A 21,521-nucleotide genomic window follows, 5' to 3' on the forward strand; every position below is an offset into this window, starting at 1 on the left:
TGATCTTTGCAAAGAAAAGTTCGAAACAAAATAATGATTTGGTTTATTTTAATAATTAACAATGAATCTTTTTATGATAAATCCACGTTTTGTTACATCAACATCTTTCTCCACATGAAAAATGTATATTTAAAGCTGATCTTGAAGCATTCCTTTTCCAAACAAATCATGATCAAATATTCTCATTTGTGCAAAACAGTAACAAGTGTCAATCTGAAAAAAAAAGCCTTTATCTTAAAAATAACTACAAATCTGCACAGGAAATACCAAAAACTTTATTATGGGTGCACCCCACTGTTTTCATTTGCAGGAAATCTGAGACCACAGTTCGGGGGATTACAGATAAGCCCATATACAGTAGCTGCACATCACAATTCATTTTTGTGGATCACAACAAGCATTCGTATGACTTAGTACAGAAATGTTCTGCAAGTAGAAAAAAATGAGAGTTTTCTCACGCTGTTCAAGATCAGATGGATATGTGTTTCAGATATAGTATTAAAAATAAGGAACCAAATCAGGTCTATCACCCAGCTAAAGTTGCAATCTCTGGAATGTTCAGCACACAAAAGATTTTTTTAAACTCCAAATATAATTTAAGTGCTTTTCATGTGCAAACCGTTACTGACTAAAGCTTTTCAACAGTTATGTAATTACAGATATAAACACTGTCTGCAAAGATAGTAGAATATGCTATAGAATCCCATTATACATTTGCTAAATTTTCAGAAAAAGAAATGCTTTGTGTCGCTCTAGTAGTCTCTCCTGATGAAGTTATTCTGACTGAAGGCATTTTACTTGTAGGAAATAGACCACTCTTTGACTGAGGCATCATGTGATGTTGTTACCAAGGTATTTTCATCCAGCCATGCTAAACCGCTAATGTGATGTAACCTGTGTGCATCTAGCAAAGAGAAGATGAAAAAGAAACGTGAGCAAGTTACAATCTTGTCCAATTGTTTAGATACATTCTGAAAAAAAGCTTAGCGCTAATGTGACTTTTAGTCTGCTAGCCCCTATAATTGCTTTCTTGGCTAATACTGTTTGCTTACCTTGCACTTCTCTGCTACAGAAAGTTGGATCTTAATTCCTTTTCTGAGGCTCTTACGGTTCTTCTCTTTTAACATTAAAACACTTTTGCAGGCTTTCCTTAAAAAATAAGTCTCATGAAAAGAGCGGGACTTTAATTTGCCAGAAAGCAGCTTCCAAATCAAAAAGGGGGGAAAAATTGTTTACAGGAGCTGCTATTTAATAGCAGGACCAATGGCTCGTAAAGATGGTAGGAACTCCTTCCTTGGACATTTCAAAGCTGAAACTAAATGGAATCTATTATGGATTTCTATGCGGAGAAACGGCTACAGAAACTGAATGAACAAATGCGTCAACTAAGTAAAATGAAAGAAAGAATGAATGAATGGTCTCCCTGGTCTCTCAAAACTCTACAATTCTTACGGGGGGAGAAACAGGGGAGATAAACATGCACAGACTGGACGCTCTTCGTTAATTAAGCCTTGTAGAAACAACGGATTGTAGAATTTCCAACTAACTGTGGAAAATTTTATTTTCAAATTCTAAAGTTCTTCTTGAAAACTTCAATTCTGTCTATCAAACAGAATGCAGCCTAGATAAGTAATGCAGACGTCACACTACCTTTTTCAGTCAATTTCAGCATTCATTCTTTCAAAGAAAGAAAAAAAAAAGCCTGAATCACCTGGTATTTTGACTCGGGTTTCTGGGTCGTTTAGAGTCCACACATTCACCAGCATGTCCATGCCACCAGTAGCAAAGTGCTCGTTATCAGGGGACCAGGCAACACAAACTATTTTTGCGTGATGGCCATAGAATACATTATGTTCCTTTTGAGAGAAAAAAAATACAATATTTTAATGCCCAAATTAAATTAATTATTTTTATTATTGTAGTTTGTCACACAATCAGCCAGGTGTTCATACTTTATCTGGCATTTTTGTCTACCTATAGAGTCCTTTCCAAGGATGTGGGATAAGCATATGTGGATATTTGGTGGTATTAAAGGTATATTGCAGAATGAAAGCTGTTCTGAGTAAAGCTGCCTTTTGCAACTTACTAGTGATGATTAATTATTTATTATTCTAATAATTATTCAACCATTTATGTACTTTCATCCTCTAATTACACCAAAGGCACAAGCAAAATCAATACAGGTGAGTAAACAATGCAAGATTACATTTGATAGCTACATTTAAATGGTTATGCATACTTTTTTTAAAAAAATGGAGGAACAGGTTCCAACAATAAACTTTGATCATTTCAACCCATCAATACTTTCATTAGGCAACATAGTTCTTCCAAAGTACCTCTTAATTGCCAAAACTATAGGCCAGCAGCCTTTATATTACTAATAAATCTGCTTACGAGGATCGACCATAAACCTACCAGATGCCACTGCAAACTGATTAGAATAGAGACATGTGGCAGAACTATTATTATGCTTTCTATTTAAGACCTGAAACTAAAAACTCAATTGGAGATGATTAACGTCGTTCTTACCCCGTAATCATCAGCAACGCTGAACACCGTGACTACTTTGTTTGCATCGGTCACAGCTAGGAAAGCACCATCGGGAGAATACGCCAGGTCAGTTACCGGTCCTTTGGCTTCCAGGACCTTCTCTTCACTTTTTAGAGAAGCTCCATGAATCGCATATAAATGCACTTTCCCATCCTGGAGATACAAACACAGTCAGTTTAAGCGCGCACCCAAGGAAGCGGTGGCTGCTTTCAAATCTGAAGAGAGAGGCGGAAATATGACACTCTGGCCAGAAAATAATATAACACGGCTTATGAAGTTCAGTTATAATTGTATAATAAAAGGAGCATATTCAATGACCCCCCCCCCAAAAAATTAAAAATTAGAAGATTTTAAGAAAATTCTGTTACAAAAAAAAGAAAAGAAAAAGATTTTACTGCATATCTGTATGTATGTATGTATGATTTCATGAAAATATTCTTACTGTTCCTCCGACTGCTGCGGTTCCACCTGCAGGGTGAACTGCCACTGCTTCTGGTTCAAAATCAGGGTTATCAATTGTAAGACACTTCTTCTTATCTTTCATCAAAATAATCTGTAATTGAAGAAAAGTAGGCATGAACTTTTGTCTATATTTTTTTCTTTCTACCATTTCCCCCCTGCAAAGGCGGGGTCCACATTATTTCCAATCAATTGAGTGCAGCAGGAATTGACTGACCAGTTGTCAGGCCTGATCTCATGGTCCGAGAGGGGGACTGGCTCAAGGTCACTCAACAAGCTTTCATACCTGTGTCCTGTAACTAGAACTCGTTGTCTCCCGGATTACTAGCCTGGTGGTTTAACCCAAAGTTCCCCAACCTTTCCGGCTTTGCGGACCGGCCAGGGAGGGAGAGGGATGGTTTAATGCACACGGCGTGAAGTGCGCGTATCACTCACACAAATGGAGCACACCTGCCCAGGCTGGCCTGCTGCTCGCGCAAGTGGGGATGTGTGCATGTGTGCTTATCCGCCACTTCTGCAGCTCATTCCAAAGGGATCAAGGCTCGGTGGTGAGCTAGGCCTGGAGGTTGAGGGACCCCTGCCTTAACCGCTAGACCAAACTGGCTCTTGCTCTTTCGCCTAGAGCGCAATGTTCCAGTCGGGGATTTCTGCAACAGGATTTCTCCCTTCTATGAGTTCAAATCAATTGCCACAACCCTTTTCCTCCACATGCTCATTGCATATTCATACCTCTTTCCCTAATCTGTAATTAATTTGTGGGGAGGAACCCCCAAAATCCCCATTGCTACATTCTAACAGCATCTAACAGCACCTAACAACATTCTAATATTAGCTTAGTTACTGAATTATGTTTTTACAGTTTACACAATACAACGAAATGTCAACTGCCCACAGCAGTTGGATTTATAAAACGTACTAAAAGCACAAAGCCACTTTCCCAAAGCAACAGGATTAAAATAACTGAATAAAAGAATGAACTAGGATTTGTTTACTCACTTCTCCAATGCATATGACCACTGCATATCCTCCAGGTCCAACTGCTACACATTTTGGTTGAACATCCATTTTGATAACATCTTGGTTGCTTAAAAAAAGAGCAAATTTTCCCAACTGAAGAAACACAAGTAGGTGCATACCGTGAAGTATTCAAGCTGCTTACAAAAACAGCCAGAACAACAATGGCACCGGTCTGCAGACATTATCATAGCTGAATATATTTTACAAGTTCACGGCCCACCCCAAGCACTACTGACTGACCTGGACTTGTTCTGTTAAGTATTGTCTGGATTAAAACAAGCTAAATACAATCCACCAATCAGAGCTTTTAAACTAAACCCGAAGACCATAAAAAGGGTTGTGATCTATCCCTCTGTCATTAGAATTCTTTCCATTGGTAGTGGACAGACATCTCATTCAAATTCCCAGGGTTGTTTCATTTTATAGATTTTCTAAAGGTCAAATGAAGAGAGACTTCAATTGTCTGAGGGGTGCTTTTCCAAAAGGGTGGGGGGGGCGGCAATAGAAAAGGCCACGTTTCTGTGGCCTCTTGAGCAAGTAGATGGACCACCTCATCCAGGCAGATACCACTGGGAGAAGGAGGACGTGCAGATACATGGAACTGTACATGGGTTTCAAGGTGACAACTAGCCCCTGGAATTCAAATGGTTAATCTGTTTTTTTTCTCCAGAAGTGCTACACAGCACAACAAAGAACCCCACAATTACTTGTAGTTTCCAAATACTTTTCAAGAACAGTCTCATGTAGAATATACTACAATAACTCAATCGAGATGCATGAATCAAGCCTCCCACTCCAAACAAGGATGCAAGCGGCGATGAAGATGGGGCAATAACTTCCCAGGACGTAATTGCCACCTTCTAGTTGCGGATCCTAGAGCTATGGATCGTGGAGAACACCTCCGTCACAAGCCAGTTTGGCAGGAGAAAAATATGACCAAAGCCAAAACTAAATAGGGAATCTTTCTCAGATTCAATAGCACATATAATCCAGAGCCAGTCTGCCTCGCTGGGATTGAACATCCACCGGTTTCCCCCTATCCAGACTCAAGCCACCTCAGATCACTCTGCAGGTCAGGACTGAGGTAGAGTATTTGGTATCCTACACTGATGGATATTCTCCTCTAGTGATTGTATGCGAGTGTTGAATGAGACTTGGGAGATCATCAAGCCCTCCACCTGCAGCACCCCACATGGACAACGTGATGGCAACGGTCCCACCCACAGTAGTTCAGTTGGCTCATCCAATAAAAAGTTGTGTATAGCGTCACGTGGGCATCTCCAGGTGGCGATGAGGCCTCTGTCCGTTGACCTTGACATATTTTGATAAAGAGTTGCGGCTGCGCATAGCATAGGATAGAAGCCTAAGCAAGACTCTTCCCCCCGCACCCCCCAGCTTATACAGTTCTGTTTTGTAACACCTCCAGCTCACTTCCCATAATCATATCCCCCCTCCTCCCCCCCTGTTACTTATGACAGCGGGAAGATGCAAAGCAAAGGGAGAAAATCTTGAAGGCCGACAGGCTCCTCGGGGTTCTCTGTATCACTGCTGTCAGACTCCATAAGCTCTGAAGGTAGCACTCCACTCTCTGACAGTCCTGGCCCCATCTCTGCATCACACACAGGCCCCTCATCTGAGTCCTCACTCTTCGAGACCTCAGCTGTCCGCACCTGCTACCGGCGAACCACAACACAGGGTCATTGTCCCCTTTACGTTGCGTCTTGACTTGAAACCTGACTAAAATAGATCCAGATAACTGGTTTTCTCCACGGTTCTCTTCTGCTGCAGCCCCATCATTTTCTCAACCTTTTCCCCAAAAGAAAGATTTGCTTGCTTAATAACTGCCCACATATCCTGTTATAGTTATCAAATCACGGTCTTCTTTAAGGAGGATAGTAGCACAACCCTAATTCAAGGATTTACCAGCCTCCTAAACCAGGCCCTTTCACCTTTCATCAACCAGGAAGGGCAGGGATCGAGATTCCTTGGTAGAACCAAGGCACCACTTCCTCAGAGTTCACACAGTCAAACTAGACAAGATATAACTAAGTTGCGGAGGCGGAGCTGACGACATGGCAAAACGGTTTGGATTCATGGGGTTCCATGAAATCCTGCCAAATTCTGCCTGCCAGGAGGTCCTATGGGCCCAAAGTCCCCGTTGAGGGGTGACAAAGACAGAAGGGACATTCTGTCGATCACAAGGAGACCGCAATCTCCTTGTTTGATCTGGAGAAACTTCTCAAACTGGTGGGAGAAAAAGACAACCACTATGGCCAGACCAAGGCTATGACGGCCTGACTAAAGAAGCAATGAAGAAATGATCTGACAACAGTGTGGCTGATCTGGATAAGATTTTTTTCCTACTTCTGTTGAGGAATTTGCCCCTTTAACACTCTTTTATTGAAAGTAGGACTCAAGAGAGGAAGAGGTGGACTTTTCTCCCACTCCTCAAGAATAGCGGCGACAGATCTGGAAAAGGTAGAAGATAACTTTTTGAAAGAAATGAATTTTATATATTTTAAAGCTTTAGGAAAATGGACTGGTTGCTATAGCAACCCCAATTGAGTTAAAAATGCTAGAATGTATTTAGAACGAAACTTTGACTTTTGAAACTTAAAAAAAAAGGATTTGGGACATTTCAGAAACTCAGAAGCAAAAGTAGAGAAATAGAGCAAAGGCGACACCTATTGATGGGGACGGACGACGGGAAAGTGAAAGGACCTTAACTGTCTATTGCTGATAAGATTGTGTTTGTTACAAGTAACATCTGCAAATAGTTTACACTGGATATTTGGAAACAGTGAAAACACTGACACTTTTTGAACACTGTAGCTCTCTGAACCTGTGGATTATAAATATGCTGAGCAGTTTGAAGTTGGGAAATAGCATGGATTTATCCTGAGACTAAGTTGATGGCTTTTTGATCTGCAAGACACTGTGGTTTATGAAACATTGATGATTTGATGGGCCCTTGTGGATTGCAAATATTATTTGCTAAGAAAAGAAGAAATAACAGCTGTTCTCGAAGAAACTTTCTGGACTAATTTATAGACAGACTTTGTGAATTATAATTGTAAAGAACTGGGAAGCTGGCTGACAACTGAGGGGGTGGAAGGACCGTTTGGTGAATTTCTCTTGGTAATATTTTAGAAGTGGGAAGAAGAGTTGGCTGGGGATTTTGGATTATTTTTGTATTAGTGTGAATCATTGCTGTTTATCCTTTTTAAATTTACTGATACAGCTTAAAATAACATCTTTCTCCTCCCTCCCTCCTTCTTTCTTTCTTTTTCTTTCAGTCCCTTCGTTCCATCCCTCCCTTTATCTGTCCCTTTATTGTTCTTTCCCTTTTCTCTTTCTTTTCTTCCTTCTCTCTTTCTCTCTCTCTTTCTTTTCTCTCTCTCTCTTCCCTCTCTCAGGCTCACCCCGTTGACTTGGTGCACTGATTTGCTCAGATTTGCTTGGGCAGGTCCCTCCGGTGCAGCGGGCTCAATGGGGTGGACCTGCGGGGCTGGCACACAGAACGTGGCAGTGGCAGCATGTTTGAAAAATAAAGCAAAGCCAGAGGACAGTAATTTTTGCTGCAAAGAATCACATAAGCTTCTGGGATGTGCACAAGAAGGGACACACATGTCAATGTAATTCAGCAACATAAAATAAATACAAATAAAACAAATCAACAAGAATCGGCAAAGCATCTCTGATTAGATTCTATTTACTACTCGGACCTAATCAGAGATGCTTTCCCAACTCTAGTCCAATGACCTGCTCTAGCAGGATTAGGAGTGTGTGTGTGTGTGTGTGTGTGTGTGTGTGTATGGCTGTCAAAACTCCAAAAACAGGTCAAGTAGCACTGGGGAGGCCAGTCATAAATTAGAACACTTGCTAGACAACCAGCCATTTAGTGAGGACCACTTGTATTTGGTTTGCCAGTTACCTGGCCACGCCCACCCAGTCACGTGACCAGCAAGCCATGCCCTCAAATTAGGTCACACTCACAGAAATTTGAATTCCACCCCTGGGTGGTATTGTTGCTTGTGAAAACGGCTTATCAGATACAGATTTTCATATATGGTACTAAGTTGCCTAAAAACTGAAATAAATATATTAATAGGATGATGAAAAAAATTATGATGAAATATAAATACCTGTATTCCTTTGTGTTAAGACTGGTATAACGCACAGTATCATCCATACTACAGCTGACCAACTGCTCAAAGTCATCCACAGCCATTCGGGAAACTAAGTTTGTATGTCCTTTTCCACCAAATCCATCATTTTCTCCTGTTTCAGAATCCCAATAATGTGCAAAAAATTTTTTAAGGAAATTCTCTTCAGGATGAGGAAAAGAAAATCCAAAACCTAATCCATGTAACAAGCTATATCAAAAGTTCTGCCACATACATTTAGATAATCAACAATGAACACCTAAACTAAATGATGATTTTTCTCCCAAAGTTTTAAGAAATCAATGCTGATATCAGCACTGTAAACCCTAATGCAGCGTGTCAAGTCAGGCATTTTTTGGTAAGAAGGACTATAAGCCTTTCATTAATTCAAATTACTTTATCCTTGCAAAGAGGGTCTTATAATGATGTGACTCCAAATTATAATTTTTAAAAAGCCAACTGTGATCTCATAGCTACTGCCCTCGCATCTCTTGATTGGCACCATTTGTTCACAGGTTGTAATACTGCAGAAGACCATTATAACTTTTTTTCTTGAAGTCTATTGACAACCCCCCCCCCAAAAAATTACCCATAACAATAAGTTACAATCCCCCCCCCAATCTCTTTGGCGAGAAAACAAAACTGGCTCCGTAGCTAACTTTAAGAACCGCTACAAAGCCTTATGTCGCCAGATAAAGGCACCAATTACCATTGCAAACAGGCGGAAGAGTTGTTAAACTCGAAATCCACTCGAGCGTTCTATAATTTCGTAAATGCCAAACTTAAAAGCCTTGAAATCTATCCCACCCCTAAAAGGGCCTAACAGGGAGGACTGTAACGATGAAGCTGATAAGGCCAACCTCTTCAATATGTTTTTCAGCTCAGTCTTTGCTGACAGCAATGGCTGCTGCCCTCCATTTCCTAGTCGTACCATAACAAATTGCAACAATTTACTGTATATTGATTTTACAGTAGATAACATTGAAATGGCACTACATAACCTAAAGTCATATTTAACTATTGGCCCGGATGGATTATGTGCCTACTTCTTGAAAAAGCTTGCCACTGCCGTAGCCGAACCTCTACGCACCATCTATGAGGTATCTTTCAGAACCAGCTCCTTGCAAGACTTATGGTCATTAGCCACAGTCACACCTATTTTTAAAAAGGGAGACCTTAGTCTAGTAGAAAATTAAAGACCAATCTCACTGTGTTGCGTCACCTGTAAAGTCATGGAATCAATTATTAACCAATCCATCACCCTCACTTAGAAACAAACAACCTGCTTTCTAACAATCAGTTTGGTTTCAGGAAAAATTTGCCCTGTAATGTGCAACTCCTACACTGTAGAAATATTTGGACCACGCATCTTGACCAGAGTAAAGCAATAGATGCAATTTACATAGACTTCTGCAAAGCCTTTGATTCAATGGTACATGACAAACTCCTGTTGAAACTAAGTTCTTACGGCATCTCCGGATCCCTGCACAAGTGGATAGCCACATTCTGTCAAACAGGCAACAAATAAGTCAAAATAGGGAGGGTCCTATCAAATCCGGCACCAGTTAACAATGGTGTCCCCCAAGGCAGCGTTTTAGGACCCACACCTTTTCTGCTTTACATCAACAACCTGTGCGATAATATTAAAAGCAGCTGCCTCCTCTTCACCAATGACATAAAATTATTTAACACCACTGACAATGCTGCTGCCCTACAAAGTGACCTTAACTATATGTCAGTATGGTCGCATAATTGGCAACTCCAAATTTCGACTAATAAATGCTCTGTCCTTCACATTGGCAATAAAAATCAGAACACCAAATACAAGTTGGGCAGAAATGATCTCGTAGTAGATAATCCTCACTCTGTCAAGGACCAAGGAGTATTCATCTCAAATGATCTAAGCCCCAGAGCTCACTGTAACAGCATTGCCAAAAAGGCATTAAGAGTTATTAACCTTATTTTGCAAAGCTTCTTCTCCGGTAACATTGAATTGCTAACTAGGACATGCAAAACCTTTGCCAGACCAATTCTAGAATACAGCTTGTCCGCCTGGAACCCACACTGCATATCAGACATTAACATGATTGAGCGGGTTCAGAGGTATTTCTCAAGAAGAGTACTTCATTCCTCTACTCACAATAGAATTCCCTATGCCTCCAGGCTTGAAATTTTGGGCTTGGACAATCTGGAACTGTGCCGCCTTGCGGTCCAAACTAAGCATAGTTCATAAAATTGTCTGCTATAACATCTTGCCTGTCAACATCTTCTTTAGCTTCAATCACAATACACGGGTAAACAACTGATAAAAACTCAAGGTAAACCGCTCCAAATTCAATTGCAGAAAACACGACTTCAGCAACCGAGTGATCAACGCCTGGAACACCCTACCCAACTCCGTTGTTACAGCCTCAACCCCTCACAGCTTCAACCTCAAACTGTCTACCATGGATCTCACCTCATTCTTAAGAGGTTCTTAAAGCGCTCCAGCATGCCTACCGTCCCTGTCTTATTGTCCCCATTTATCTGTATTTACTTCCTTTGTTCATGTTTATGTTCATACTTGTTATCTTGTACATGTTTGACAAACAAACAATTAAAATAAAATAAACTTACAAAGAAATACGATGATGGTTGTTACGGTGTTGATGAAAATATATTTGGATCTTGGAAGAGAAAGTCACTTGAAATTAGAGACGCTAGAAATGCTGCATGGAGGAGATTCTATGCTAACTTTTATTCAACTCAAATAGAATAATTTCCAATTATACTGAATGTGGCAATCTCAAAAAAGGATTAGACAACTTTAAGATTTTTATTCAGCAATTGAAATCAGCATGAACAGCTCTAGTATATCCTGTTTGTTAATAATATTTCAGGGGCAGCAGAGATGACAGAAAAATAATAATGAAAAAATAGCTATTTAGCCACCTCAGATTAGCACGAAAACTGTTAATCGTTTAAAGGATATTAATATGTCCATCGTGGCTTCCAGAGTATATATAGGATTTCCCTCCATTTTTATGCACTGTAAGACACTGTATTGATTTACTGTGACCCTGCAAGGAATAGATATAATTACTACAAAAGCCGCATTTATATTTTTTTAAAAACAAAACAATTTACTTAAACTTCTTCACATCAAAAACTAGAGGTTTAGATTGAATGGAGCAGGAATAGTTCCCAGATTCCCAACAAAACTACCAAGCTTCAGATACTTTAGTGACAGCCAAAGTGAAGTTTATAGACTATCGGAAAAACTGTCTGCCCAACTTTCTTTCACTTGAAAGTGACAACTGAAAAAATAAGGTAACTATATGTTAATATATACCAAAGACTGTTTTGCCATTGTAACCTTCTCAAACATTAAAAGGTTTACAGGATTCCCTCAACAGCCTACACTTCTTATGAAAAATCCCCCTTTCAGACATTTCAGATCAAAACACTTTCAATTATGATCATGAGGATTATGATATCGAAAAGACCTGTCACATCCTGAATATAAACTGTTTCAACTCCTTTCCTTGGCAATGCTATAGGGAATTGCATGCCAAAACAAGCAGACACAGCAACCTTCGTGCCTTCATTCAATCTGCTGAACACATAATCCCCATAATGCTGTCTTGTGTTTACAGATATTTACCCATGAAGTATACCTGTAGGATTATCACTTATCTTACTATCTTCTTTTTTGGCAAGTTTTTTATTTTATTCTACATATACATAAACAGTGTGGCACCTAAGCGCCATACATTTTGGTGCAAACAAAAATAACATTAATCATATCTCTAATGTTAATACACATATTTGTAAATTATAACCTTTATTTAATTATTTAATACTCCAATACATTCTTCTAATGCCAATCACCATATTATTTAAATATACATGATAATTTCATTATTCAATTCCTTCTTTTATTTTTAATTTAAAAAAAACACTCTCTTTTGGCAAGCAGTGTGGGTACCAGGTTTTTACATTTCAGTACAAACGTGACCATAGTTACATATTCATCTTTCTTATTCAATTTCACATCACATTATTAATTATTAATATTAAATTCATTAAACTTATTTTATCCAATTTCAATTCTTATTTTAACTTATTTCATTTTTCTTGGGATATTCTCATATCTTACTTTACAATATTATCTAAGATTCTTATTTCATTTCTATATTCATTGCACGTATTACTTTTATCTGTCACATTTGAAATTTTATCAATCCTTGTTCTATTAATTTCTAGAAATTGTCCCCTTTAGTTGTCAATTCGACCTTACCACCTTCATTCTACGTTAATAACAATATTTTCCTATCTACTAAATATCAGATATACATATATTTTATGTCAGATTCCGCATGGTATTCTTTTCTCAATCACCTTATAAATCATCTATATATTGCAACAATATTAATCTAGTCAAAATTATAGAAACTGATATTAATCTTTCCATTCTGTTTCTCATAATTTTATACATCACTAATTATCAATTAATATTCTCATAATAAATTCTCACTTCCATATCTTAACTCACTTAACTCACCATGGGCCGAAACATACAGCTGAGCTCAGTCCATGGTGATGGATGATCTCACCCCAGCAGCTTCAACAGGAGCGGAGAGAGTACCGAGCTCTGTGGAACCCCGTAAAGCAGTGGACGAGGGCTGGATCTCTCCCCTCCTATCAACACTGACTGAAAGCGGCCGCAGAGGAAGGAAGTGAACCGGGACAGCCCAAGGCCTCCCACTCCCACCCCCCAAAGCCATCCCAGGAGAATCCCATGGTCAATGGTATCAAAAGCCGCTGAGAGGGCAAGTCGAGCAAGAATGGATGCACTATCCGCATCCTGCTCCCGCCAGAGATCATCCAAAAGTGTGACCAATGCCGTTTTTGTCCCAAATCCAGGCCTGAATCCTGACTAGTAGGGATCAAGATAATCAGTTTCATCCAGAAACCTCTGGAGCTGCTGCGCGACCAGCTTCTCAACAACCTTCCCTAAAAAAGGGAAGATTGGAGACAGGTCGGAAATTATCCAACCGGGTGGAATCCAGCAATGGCTTTTTAAGAAGAGGGTGGACGACAGCCTCCTTAAAGTGCTGGAGCATCATCCCCTCCTGTAGAGAAGCATTAATCACCACCAGAGTCCACCCGCCTGTCACCTCCTGGGAAGCTTTCACAAGCCAGGAGGGATATGGGTCTAAAACACAGGTGCTTGTGCACATACTCCCTAGGATCCTGTCCACTTCCTCAGGATAAACAGGGTCAAACCGTTCCCTGATAACAGGGCAAGAACCTTCCTCAGGAGCTTCTACCAGACCAGCAAACATGCCGGCATCTACCTCGGAACAAAGTAAAGCGATTTTCTCTTCCAGAAAATCCACAAGTTCCTCAGCGTGCCCCTTCAGGTGGACCTCAATTTCCTCCTTCCCCAGGAGGAGACGGCTCACCTTAAAGAGGGTTGCTGGGCGATTATCTGCAGATGCAGTTAGCGTGAAGAAGTATTTACACTTCACCGCACGAATCGCCACAAGGTAGGCTGTAGCAGCTCTTACCAGTGTTCGATCAAGTTCATCTCCTGTCTTCCGCTAGCAGCACTCTAGACCTCTCTTCATGCGTTTCATCCCTCTCAGTTCCTCTGTATACTATGGGATTCAGAGAGGTCTATGGGTGAGGAGGTGTCGCAAGGGTGCAATCCTATCCCGAGCCTCAGCCACTATTATGCAGTCCAGCCAAGCTCTTAGTCATTGTTTGGAATTTCCTATTTCAAACAGCGACTAATAGCTCAGCTGGACTACATAATAGATCCCCAGCTCCTTCTGGAAGCTATCTGGGTTCATTAGTCGACAGGGGTGGACCAATCTATTAGGTCCTGCCTCCCTGCGGGATGGTGGTGCAGCTTTTGAGAAACTCATTGCCACCATGACAAGGGGACCCCAAGGACAGATCCACCAATTCCAGGTCACATAGACACTGCTCCAACAAGAACACCAAATCAGGATTGTGACCACTATTATTAGTTGGGTTCTGGATAATCTGGGGCATAATCTGGGGATAATCTACCACCATTTGTACAGTTTTGAGTGTATTTAGTTCAAGATTGTTCTGGTTGCACCACAAGACTAGTTCAACCTCATCGCTGTCTCAAATGAGACCAATCACTGTTGTATCAACTGCAAACTTCAGTACTTTAACAGAGGGAGCTTTTGAGATGCAGTCATTGGTATATAGAGAAGTGGAGAGAGCACACAGCCCTAGGGGGCTCCTGTGCTAATCGTACAGGTATCTAATGTGATTTTGTCTAGCTTCACCTGCTGCTTCCTGTCTGTTAGGAAGCTTATGATCCACTTACAAGTGTGTTCAGGTACAGCTAGCTGATTTAGTTTAATTAGAAGAATATCTGGAATGATAGTATTAAATGCTGAGCTGAAGCCTACAAAGAGGACCCTTGCATAGGTCTTTGGAGATTCAAGAAGTTGTAGGATGTAGTGTAGAATCATATTAACAGCATCATCTGTTGATCTATTTTCTTGGGAGGCAAACTGCAAGGAATCTAACAGCAGATCCATGATGGTTTTCAGGTGGGCCAGCACTAGCCTTGCAAAGGTCTTCATAACTACAGATGTCAGAGCAACCGGTCTGAAGTCATTCAGTTCCTTGATGAAAGGTCTCTTCAGCACTGGGATGACAGTAGAGCATTTGAAGCAAGAAGGAACATAGCACATCTCTAGTGATTTATTAAAGTTGCGGGTGAAGACGGGGGCCAGTTGGTCAGCACGAGCTTTTAAGCAAGAAGGAGTTATGTTGTCTGGGCCTGGTGCTTTTCCTGGCTTTTGTTTGTGAAATAGACAATTTGTCTGTGAAATAGTCCTTGCACCTCATTATCTCTAATCACCAGGTGGTGGGCCCAATGCGATGGAGTAGGTTGTAGGAGGCTTGGCTGTTGTTGGTGTGTCTGACATGGGGACTGTGGAGATGGGTGGCGGTAGTTTTCTCTCAAATGTGTAAAACACATTTGAGTCATCTGCTCTAGGGAAGGTGGAGTTCTAAGCCACGTCCGGGAAGCAGTGGTGGAGAGAAGCAGCCAGGCTGATTCTCCAGCATCTCTCATCTCTTGCTGGATCTCACAGATGCTTCTTCTGGTCCTTGTTGGTGCTGGGCGCACTTCACAGTGAAATTTACCATGCTTCACAAAGGGGGGAGTAGAGTCCATTACAACACAGAGCCGCAATGCAACCCTGTCCCACTCATCCCTGGCAACAATAGCAGCTTCGGCTGTGGTGTGGGTCGGGCCAGTGCCTTGGGGCAGAGAGCAGGTTATGCATCTCCCTGAGCAACCAAGGCACATCCAGCACCAATAAGGGCCGGAAGCAGCTGCCCGCTATTTCCTGCTTCAGTTTGTTGGGCAGTGAGACTCAGCTAGAGATGAGGTGCCAGAGAATCAGAATCAGAGAAAGAGAGAAAAAAAAAAGACACAGAGAGAGAGAGAGACAGACAGACAGACAGAGAGAGAGACAGAGAGAAAGAGACAGAAAGACAGAAAAAGAGGCAAAGAGACACACAAAAAGAGACAGAAAGACAGAGACAAAAAGAGAGAGACAAAGACAGAGAGAAAGAGAGAAAGAGAGACTAATACAGAAACTATTTTTTTATACATAGCATAAAGGTAAAAAATGATATATGCAGTGCTTTCTTCTCTTTAGATGTTAAAAGGACTTTGTGGCTCCCGGTGTTTTCTTTTCTGTTGGAAACTGGTCCAAATGGTTCTTTAAGACCCCTGCTCTAGAGATATCAACATGCTCCAATACAATTTTTTTAAATTGCATTTCCCATAATGGTATAAACAATATTCACCTAAAATGTAGAGTTGATTTACTTTTATTAAAACCACTGTGCTTAAACTAACTCAATAATAGTCAACAGAATAATATAATCACTGTGATTCAAACCAGCCTTTGGTTGAATTATTTTTCAGTCATGATTATTATTGCTAACCAGAGGTTGAAAACTAGAATTCATTGCCTTAATTATTCCACAAACCTTTATGATGCGAAGAGGCTTATTAGGATTGTTCTTATCCAGATAGTTGATATAGCCAGAAAGAGATAATGTCAATAAATGATCTTTTTGCCACAAACAGCCCAATTGCTGATCCAGAACATCTGATCCCATTTTAAACGTAGTCACCACGCTCTGAGCACCAACATCCCAGATCTTAGCCGTTTTGTCCCCAGAAGCAGAAAGAAGGTGATGGCCATCGGGACTCCAACTAATCTGTTAAAAGAACAGAAAATAATTTACCAACAGGAAAAAGAAACTATTTAAGAAATAAATGATTCCTTTCTTGAGGGTCGTATCAAACAAAAGTAAATTTAAATTCTGGAAAAACACCTCAATTATGCACCAGATGCTTATTGCTCCAAAGGCGCCTGGGATACTTGCCCGTTTGATGGAATCCATCGCAGAAATTAAACTCACAACCACTTTAGATCAAAAGCCTAAGAATATTTTTAAGAAGACACTGCTGGAATATATCAAACATGTACTGAAGAATTAAGAGTGTCTGATAATGTTCTAACAATGGCTGCAAGTCCGTAGAGTCATTAAAACTGTATCAACAGATTTGTTGTAAAAGCCAAATCATCAAAGTTACAAAGGACCGGAGCAAGATATAGAGAAATAGGACCTATTTAGAGATAATGGGTGAAAATCTAACTGAAAAAGGGATTCTGTAAAGGTACATAAGATTGTATTGTTATATTAGTAATAGAAATAACTTTAGAAAATTGGAAACAATGTATGATTAAAATGAGGGATAAAATAATTAGTGTAATTTAGTGAAATGTTTGTGAATAAAATAAGTGAAATAAAATAAATGAGAAAACATACAGATCTTAGATATCTGAATGTAAGGCAATCTGTAAAAAATGGTTTAATTAGACTGGAATATTGTATGACTGTACAAAATATTGCTGATCAATTTACAAAAGCCCAAGGTGCAGTGAAACACAAAGAAAGTTGTGATGACTATGGGTTAAGGTTGTAAATAGATATATATATTATTATATTACCCAAAAGGGGAGAATGTTAGGAATAACAAGGTTACCTAATGTAGTTTGGGTAAAATAATATATATAAACTATGATAGTAAGTTTAAGTGTGTGTCACTTTAAACTGCAAAGCATGTAATTTTGGGTGTGGTGTGAAACCGCCATAAGAGGGAGCAAGAGAACCTGACGATTCCTGATGATTGCTGGTTTGATGAATTGATGTTTTGCTAACTGCGTGTTTCCCTACTGCTGAGTTGCTGAACTCTGAAGGAAGAAAGGAGGTTTGACTTCTTCATATCTCTACTGCGAGGAGATATATTACTGGACTGATATTTGTAAGTTTACTGACCTCTTTTTCGACACTGGAATTTGCAACTGAATAATCCCCGGACGGACTGAACTAGTGTATGATATATGGACTGTTTGACTATGCTAAAAAATCTTACTGGAATAAACTATTTAACTAGCACAGTGTATCTGTTTTACTGAGTGTAAGCTACAAAAACGTTTATCTCACATATTTTGCCTGCCATGCAGATTCTGCTAGGTTGTATCCCTAACAGCCATGTTATTTAACCCTATATTCTAATCATTTATTCCTTTTCTTTCTTTCTCTTTGCTGGTAACCGGGGGGGGGGGAAGGGGAGGGTTTCCGGCCTCACCACATTTCTAAGGTGGGAGGAGTGGTTAGATAGTGTGGATTGTTTTGGCTAGGTGACTTTCTTTCCTGTGGGAACAGAAGCTGTCTCTGCCAACACCTGGAGGTGGAGATTGATGACACCAGGCAACGTTAATTTATTCCTATTGGGGAATGTGACTTTTGGGGGCTATTTCTAATTCCCAATATTATGTGGTGTAATTCTGGTTTGTGTCAGATCCGGAATTACAATAGACTTTGCCAATTTGATGTTTACCTAAATAAAAGAAAATTGTTTTGGAAGATAGACTTCGCTCATTTCTTTTTTAAAGGAATTTCATCACTTGGAAACTAGACTTCAGCAAGGCATTTGTTGTGGTTCGCCAGTAGCAGGTGCGGATGGCTGAGGTCTCAGAGAGCGAGGATTCAGATGAGGGGCCTGCGTGTGATGCAGGGATGGGGCCAGGACCATCAGGGAGTGGAATGCTGCCTTTGGAGATTGTGGAGGCTGGCAGCAGTGATGAAGAGGCCCCTGAGGAGCCTGTGCCCAGTCTTATTTTCATGTACTAGCGGCTTACCCTGTCAGTGTTGATCAGTTGCTTCGCAAAAAGTGTTTTGATTCGTGCTGAGTCTTTACAGCCTCAGGCAGAGAAGGGCTATTCTGCACCCCTTCTTCAAATGTTCTTTAAAATACAGAGTTTGCCAGCATTCTTTTAGGAACCTCCAACATATAAACTGGAATACGGAACCGGAAGTGAGGTTGTGGAGATACCAGTCACAAGGGAATGGAGCTCTCCATTGCACTGGCTTCTTCTTGCTTGTGGGCTCCGGAAAAGGCAAAAAATGCCTTGGAGGGGCGGTGAAGCAAAAGAGGGGTGTCCTGTGAGGTTCCAGGGGAGAACGCACTACCCAGGGCTTTCTTTGCCCTCTGTGCCACGCCAGGAAGAGGCAGCCAAATTGGAGGCAGCTTCAACCTAAGAAAAGTGCTGGAGCGGAGCCAGTGAACAGTGTTTGGAACTGGGTGAGAAGAATCCTTTATATTTAAAGTGCAACCCGAGAAAAAGAAGATTCAGAAAAAGAATGACTCAGAACTATCTTTAAAGTGGCAGCATCTCAGCACAGTGAGTAAAATTTCTATATTTTTAAAATGGAAGGAAAAGGAGGAAAAAAGAAAATGTGCTAAAAATACAGAAAACTGGACTTTTTAATTGGACAAACGTTGGCTGTGGCTAGGCATTGTAAATTGCTGGAACCACCTATATAAAAAGTTGATATTACATTTGCATTTTGGAGAAAATGAGTAAAATCGAATAAGAAATTAGAAAGATAAAGTGAAAACTGATGCAAGACTGCCACCTGCTGGCAAAGGAAGGCACAACATATTCCCAAAACTCTAATAAAGGCCTGGTTTTGGAAGACTCAAAGGGGAGAATAAGGAAAACTACCATTAAAAAGACCCCTGAAAGTTTTAATATAGACTGATTTTATTTTTCTGCATTATCTAGAAGAACAGATTGACTAACTTAACCAAGATTCCTGGACACTGACATTGAGCTCTTTGTTTGAGAAGGGACTTCGGTTTGAATAAAGGATTGTTGGATTATTGGACAAAAAGAAAAAAAAGAAACAAAACAAATATGAGTGGAATTTGGGAAGAAATCGCGTTAGAAATACAGGATATGAAGAATTACTTTGACAAGAAGATGTGAAGAGATCTTGAATAAAATACAGAAGAGCATGGATGTAGACTTGGAAATTAGGACACAAATGATAAAGAGAAAACAGGATGTCCAGGAAGAGGAGGAGTTGACTGAAAGAGCAGTTGGAAAAATGCAACAGACAAAACAACAAATAAAATAAATAAGATGGAGATAAAAATAAAATCAATAACGACTGACGATATAAACCAAGGGGAGAATATTTTAAGTGAAGTTAAAAAGGAACTGGAATTGCAGGGAGCTTCCTTTGGGAGAGAGACAGGGGTAAAAGTAGAGTAAGTTGAAAATGAGACAATTTAACTGGGTAGAGAAGGGAGAAATGTCTCAGAGGATGGGCCAAAAAATGGTAGCATTTAAAGATCCAAGAGAGGAATATGGGAGGCAAGGTAAGAAACAAATAATCCAAGCTTTATTGCGAGCGAGATGATGGGATAACAAAAAATGGCTAGGAATTAGAGAAAGGGGAATTAAGGGAATAGAATTTTTATATTATAAGGTGAATTAATAACAAGGGAATTTAGAATTTCAATGAGAGTAATATTGAACATGTTATATGGAATAATTAAATAACTGAAAAATACAATCTAACATAAACATGTGTATGATTAACCAATTTATATAATATTGTAATAAATATGAATATTAACATTTTACTTGAAGGAAAAGGAATGACATCTAGAATTTGGTTGATGTAAAAATAACAAAAATAACACTGAAATAAGATAATAATGAAATACCATAACAATAAAACTGTACTATTATTAGAATTATATAACTTGTCAAATGAATACAATGAATACAAATGAATACGATGAATACAATTTTACTTGTAATAAATAAGTTGTAAAATGTGATTAGAAAGGGGATATTTTTTAAATATAATAGTGGCATAGTTAAAAATCAGAAAGGGGATAACTAATGGAAGATTGTAACCCAATATAAATTGGTGAATTTTTATTAGAATTATGTAAGTCTGTTAAACACCACAAGTATGATTAATATTTTATTTGTAGTTAAGAGAGAGAAATTCAGAATATGGAGATTGACACAAAAATAAGATATTGAAATGGTGAATAATCAAATAATGAAAGATTACAATTTAACAAAATCTGTGTATCAATATTAAGATTGTCAACTGTATTAAATATCAAGAATATTGTCATATTTATTCCAAAATGTAAGTCACTCTAGTGCCACACTGTTCACACAATGATATGTTTGTAAAAAATAAGAAAAAAATATTTTTAAAAAATGTTCTTTAAAATACAGTTTGCCAGCATTCTTTTAGGAACCTCCAATATGTAAACTGTGGTTGCTCATCCTAAAATGAATCCTCTTTACCTGGAGCTTCAAAATTTGCTGTTTGCTGGAAAGGTGTGTAGCTAAAAGTCAGTCTACATTTAGTCTATATGTGACTTGGGGATATATCTTCATAACTAAACAAAAGTGTACTTTCTGTGCAGCTCACACCCCTTGCTCGCTGGATCTGGATGTCACAAAGCAAAGCTCACATTTTGTAATTAACCCCCGTGCTCCATTTGGGCTGGCAGAGTGCTGCAGGAGGCAGGAGTGCTGTCACGCCCACCCTGGCCACACGCGCACATCCCCGGCCCTCCAAGGCCAAACACAACACACTGGTGTGGCCCTCAATGAAATTGAGTTTGACACCACTGCTACAGGGCATGGCTCACCAGAACAACTAGACACAAAGCCAGTTTTTCCCCCTACACCATCAATCTACTAAACAAATAATTCCCACAACACTGTCAAACTCTCAGTAAGGCTATATTCTATTATTCTTCTCATCTTTCCTATTACCTATCTCCTTCTCTTCTTTTAATTGTAACCTTGTTGCTTGTATCTTATGATTTATATTATTTATTTAGTATCCTAGTGTGATTTGTATTGATTGCTTATTTAGAATCCT

The 21,521-nt window shown here is 39.6% G+C and overlaps 1 protein-coding gene across 1 annotated transcript in view; it reads right to left on the bottom strand.

The window, feature by feature from the left end:
* Positions 1 to 253: 253 nt before the first annotated feature.
* WDR1 (WD repeat domain 1) overlaps positions 254 to 21,521 on the bottom strand; it is a 34,279-nt gene continuing 13,011 nt past the window's right edge. The window contains exons 8-15 of the mRNA XM_087936701.1: positions 16,230 to 16,463; positions 11,162 to 11,251; positions 8,172 to 8,326; positions 4,006 to 4,093; positions 2,993 to 3,103; positions 2,530 to 2,703; positions 1,712 to 1,856; positions 254 to 904 (exon numbers count right to left, since the gene is read on the bottom strand). Of these exons, the coding sequence (XP_087792827.1) occupies positions 795 to 904; positions 1,712 to 1,856; positions 2,530 to 2,703; positions 2,993 to 3,103; positions 4,006 to 4,093; positions 8,172 to 8,326; positions 11,162 to 11,251; positions 16,230 to 16,463 (1,107 nt within the window). The 3' untranslated portion in view covers positions 254 to 794. The remainder of the gene's footprint in view (positions 905 to 1,711; positions 1,857 to 2,529; positions 2,704 to 2,992; positions 3,104 to 4,005; positions 4,094 to 8,171; positions 8,327 to 11,161; positions 11,252 to 16,229; positions 16,464 to 21,521) is intronic.

The sequence above is a fragment of the Pseudonaja textilis genome, chromosome 6, assembly GCF_049901715.1.
Source record: "Pseudonaja textilis isolate UNSWEBS1 chromosome 6, rPseTex1.2, whole genome shotgun sequence".
In the NCBI taxonomy this organism is placed as follows: domain Eukaryota; kingdom Metazoa; phylum Chordata; class Lepidosauria; order Squamata; family Elapidae; genus Pseudonaja; species Pseudonaja textilis.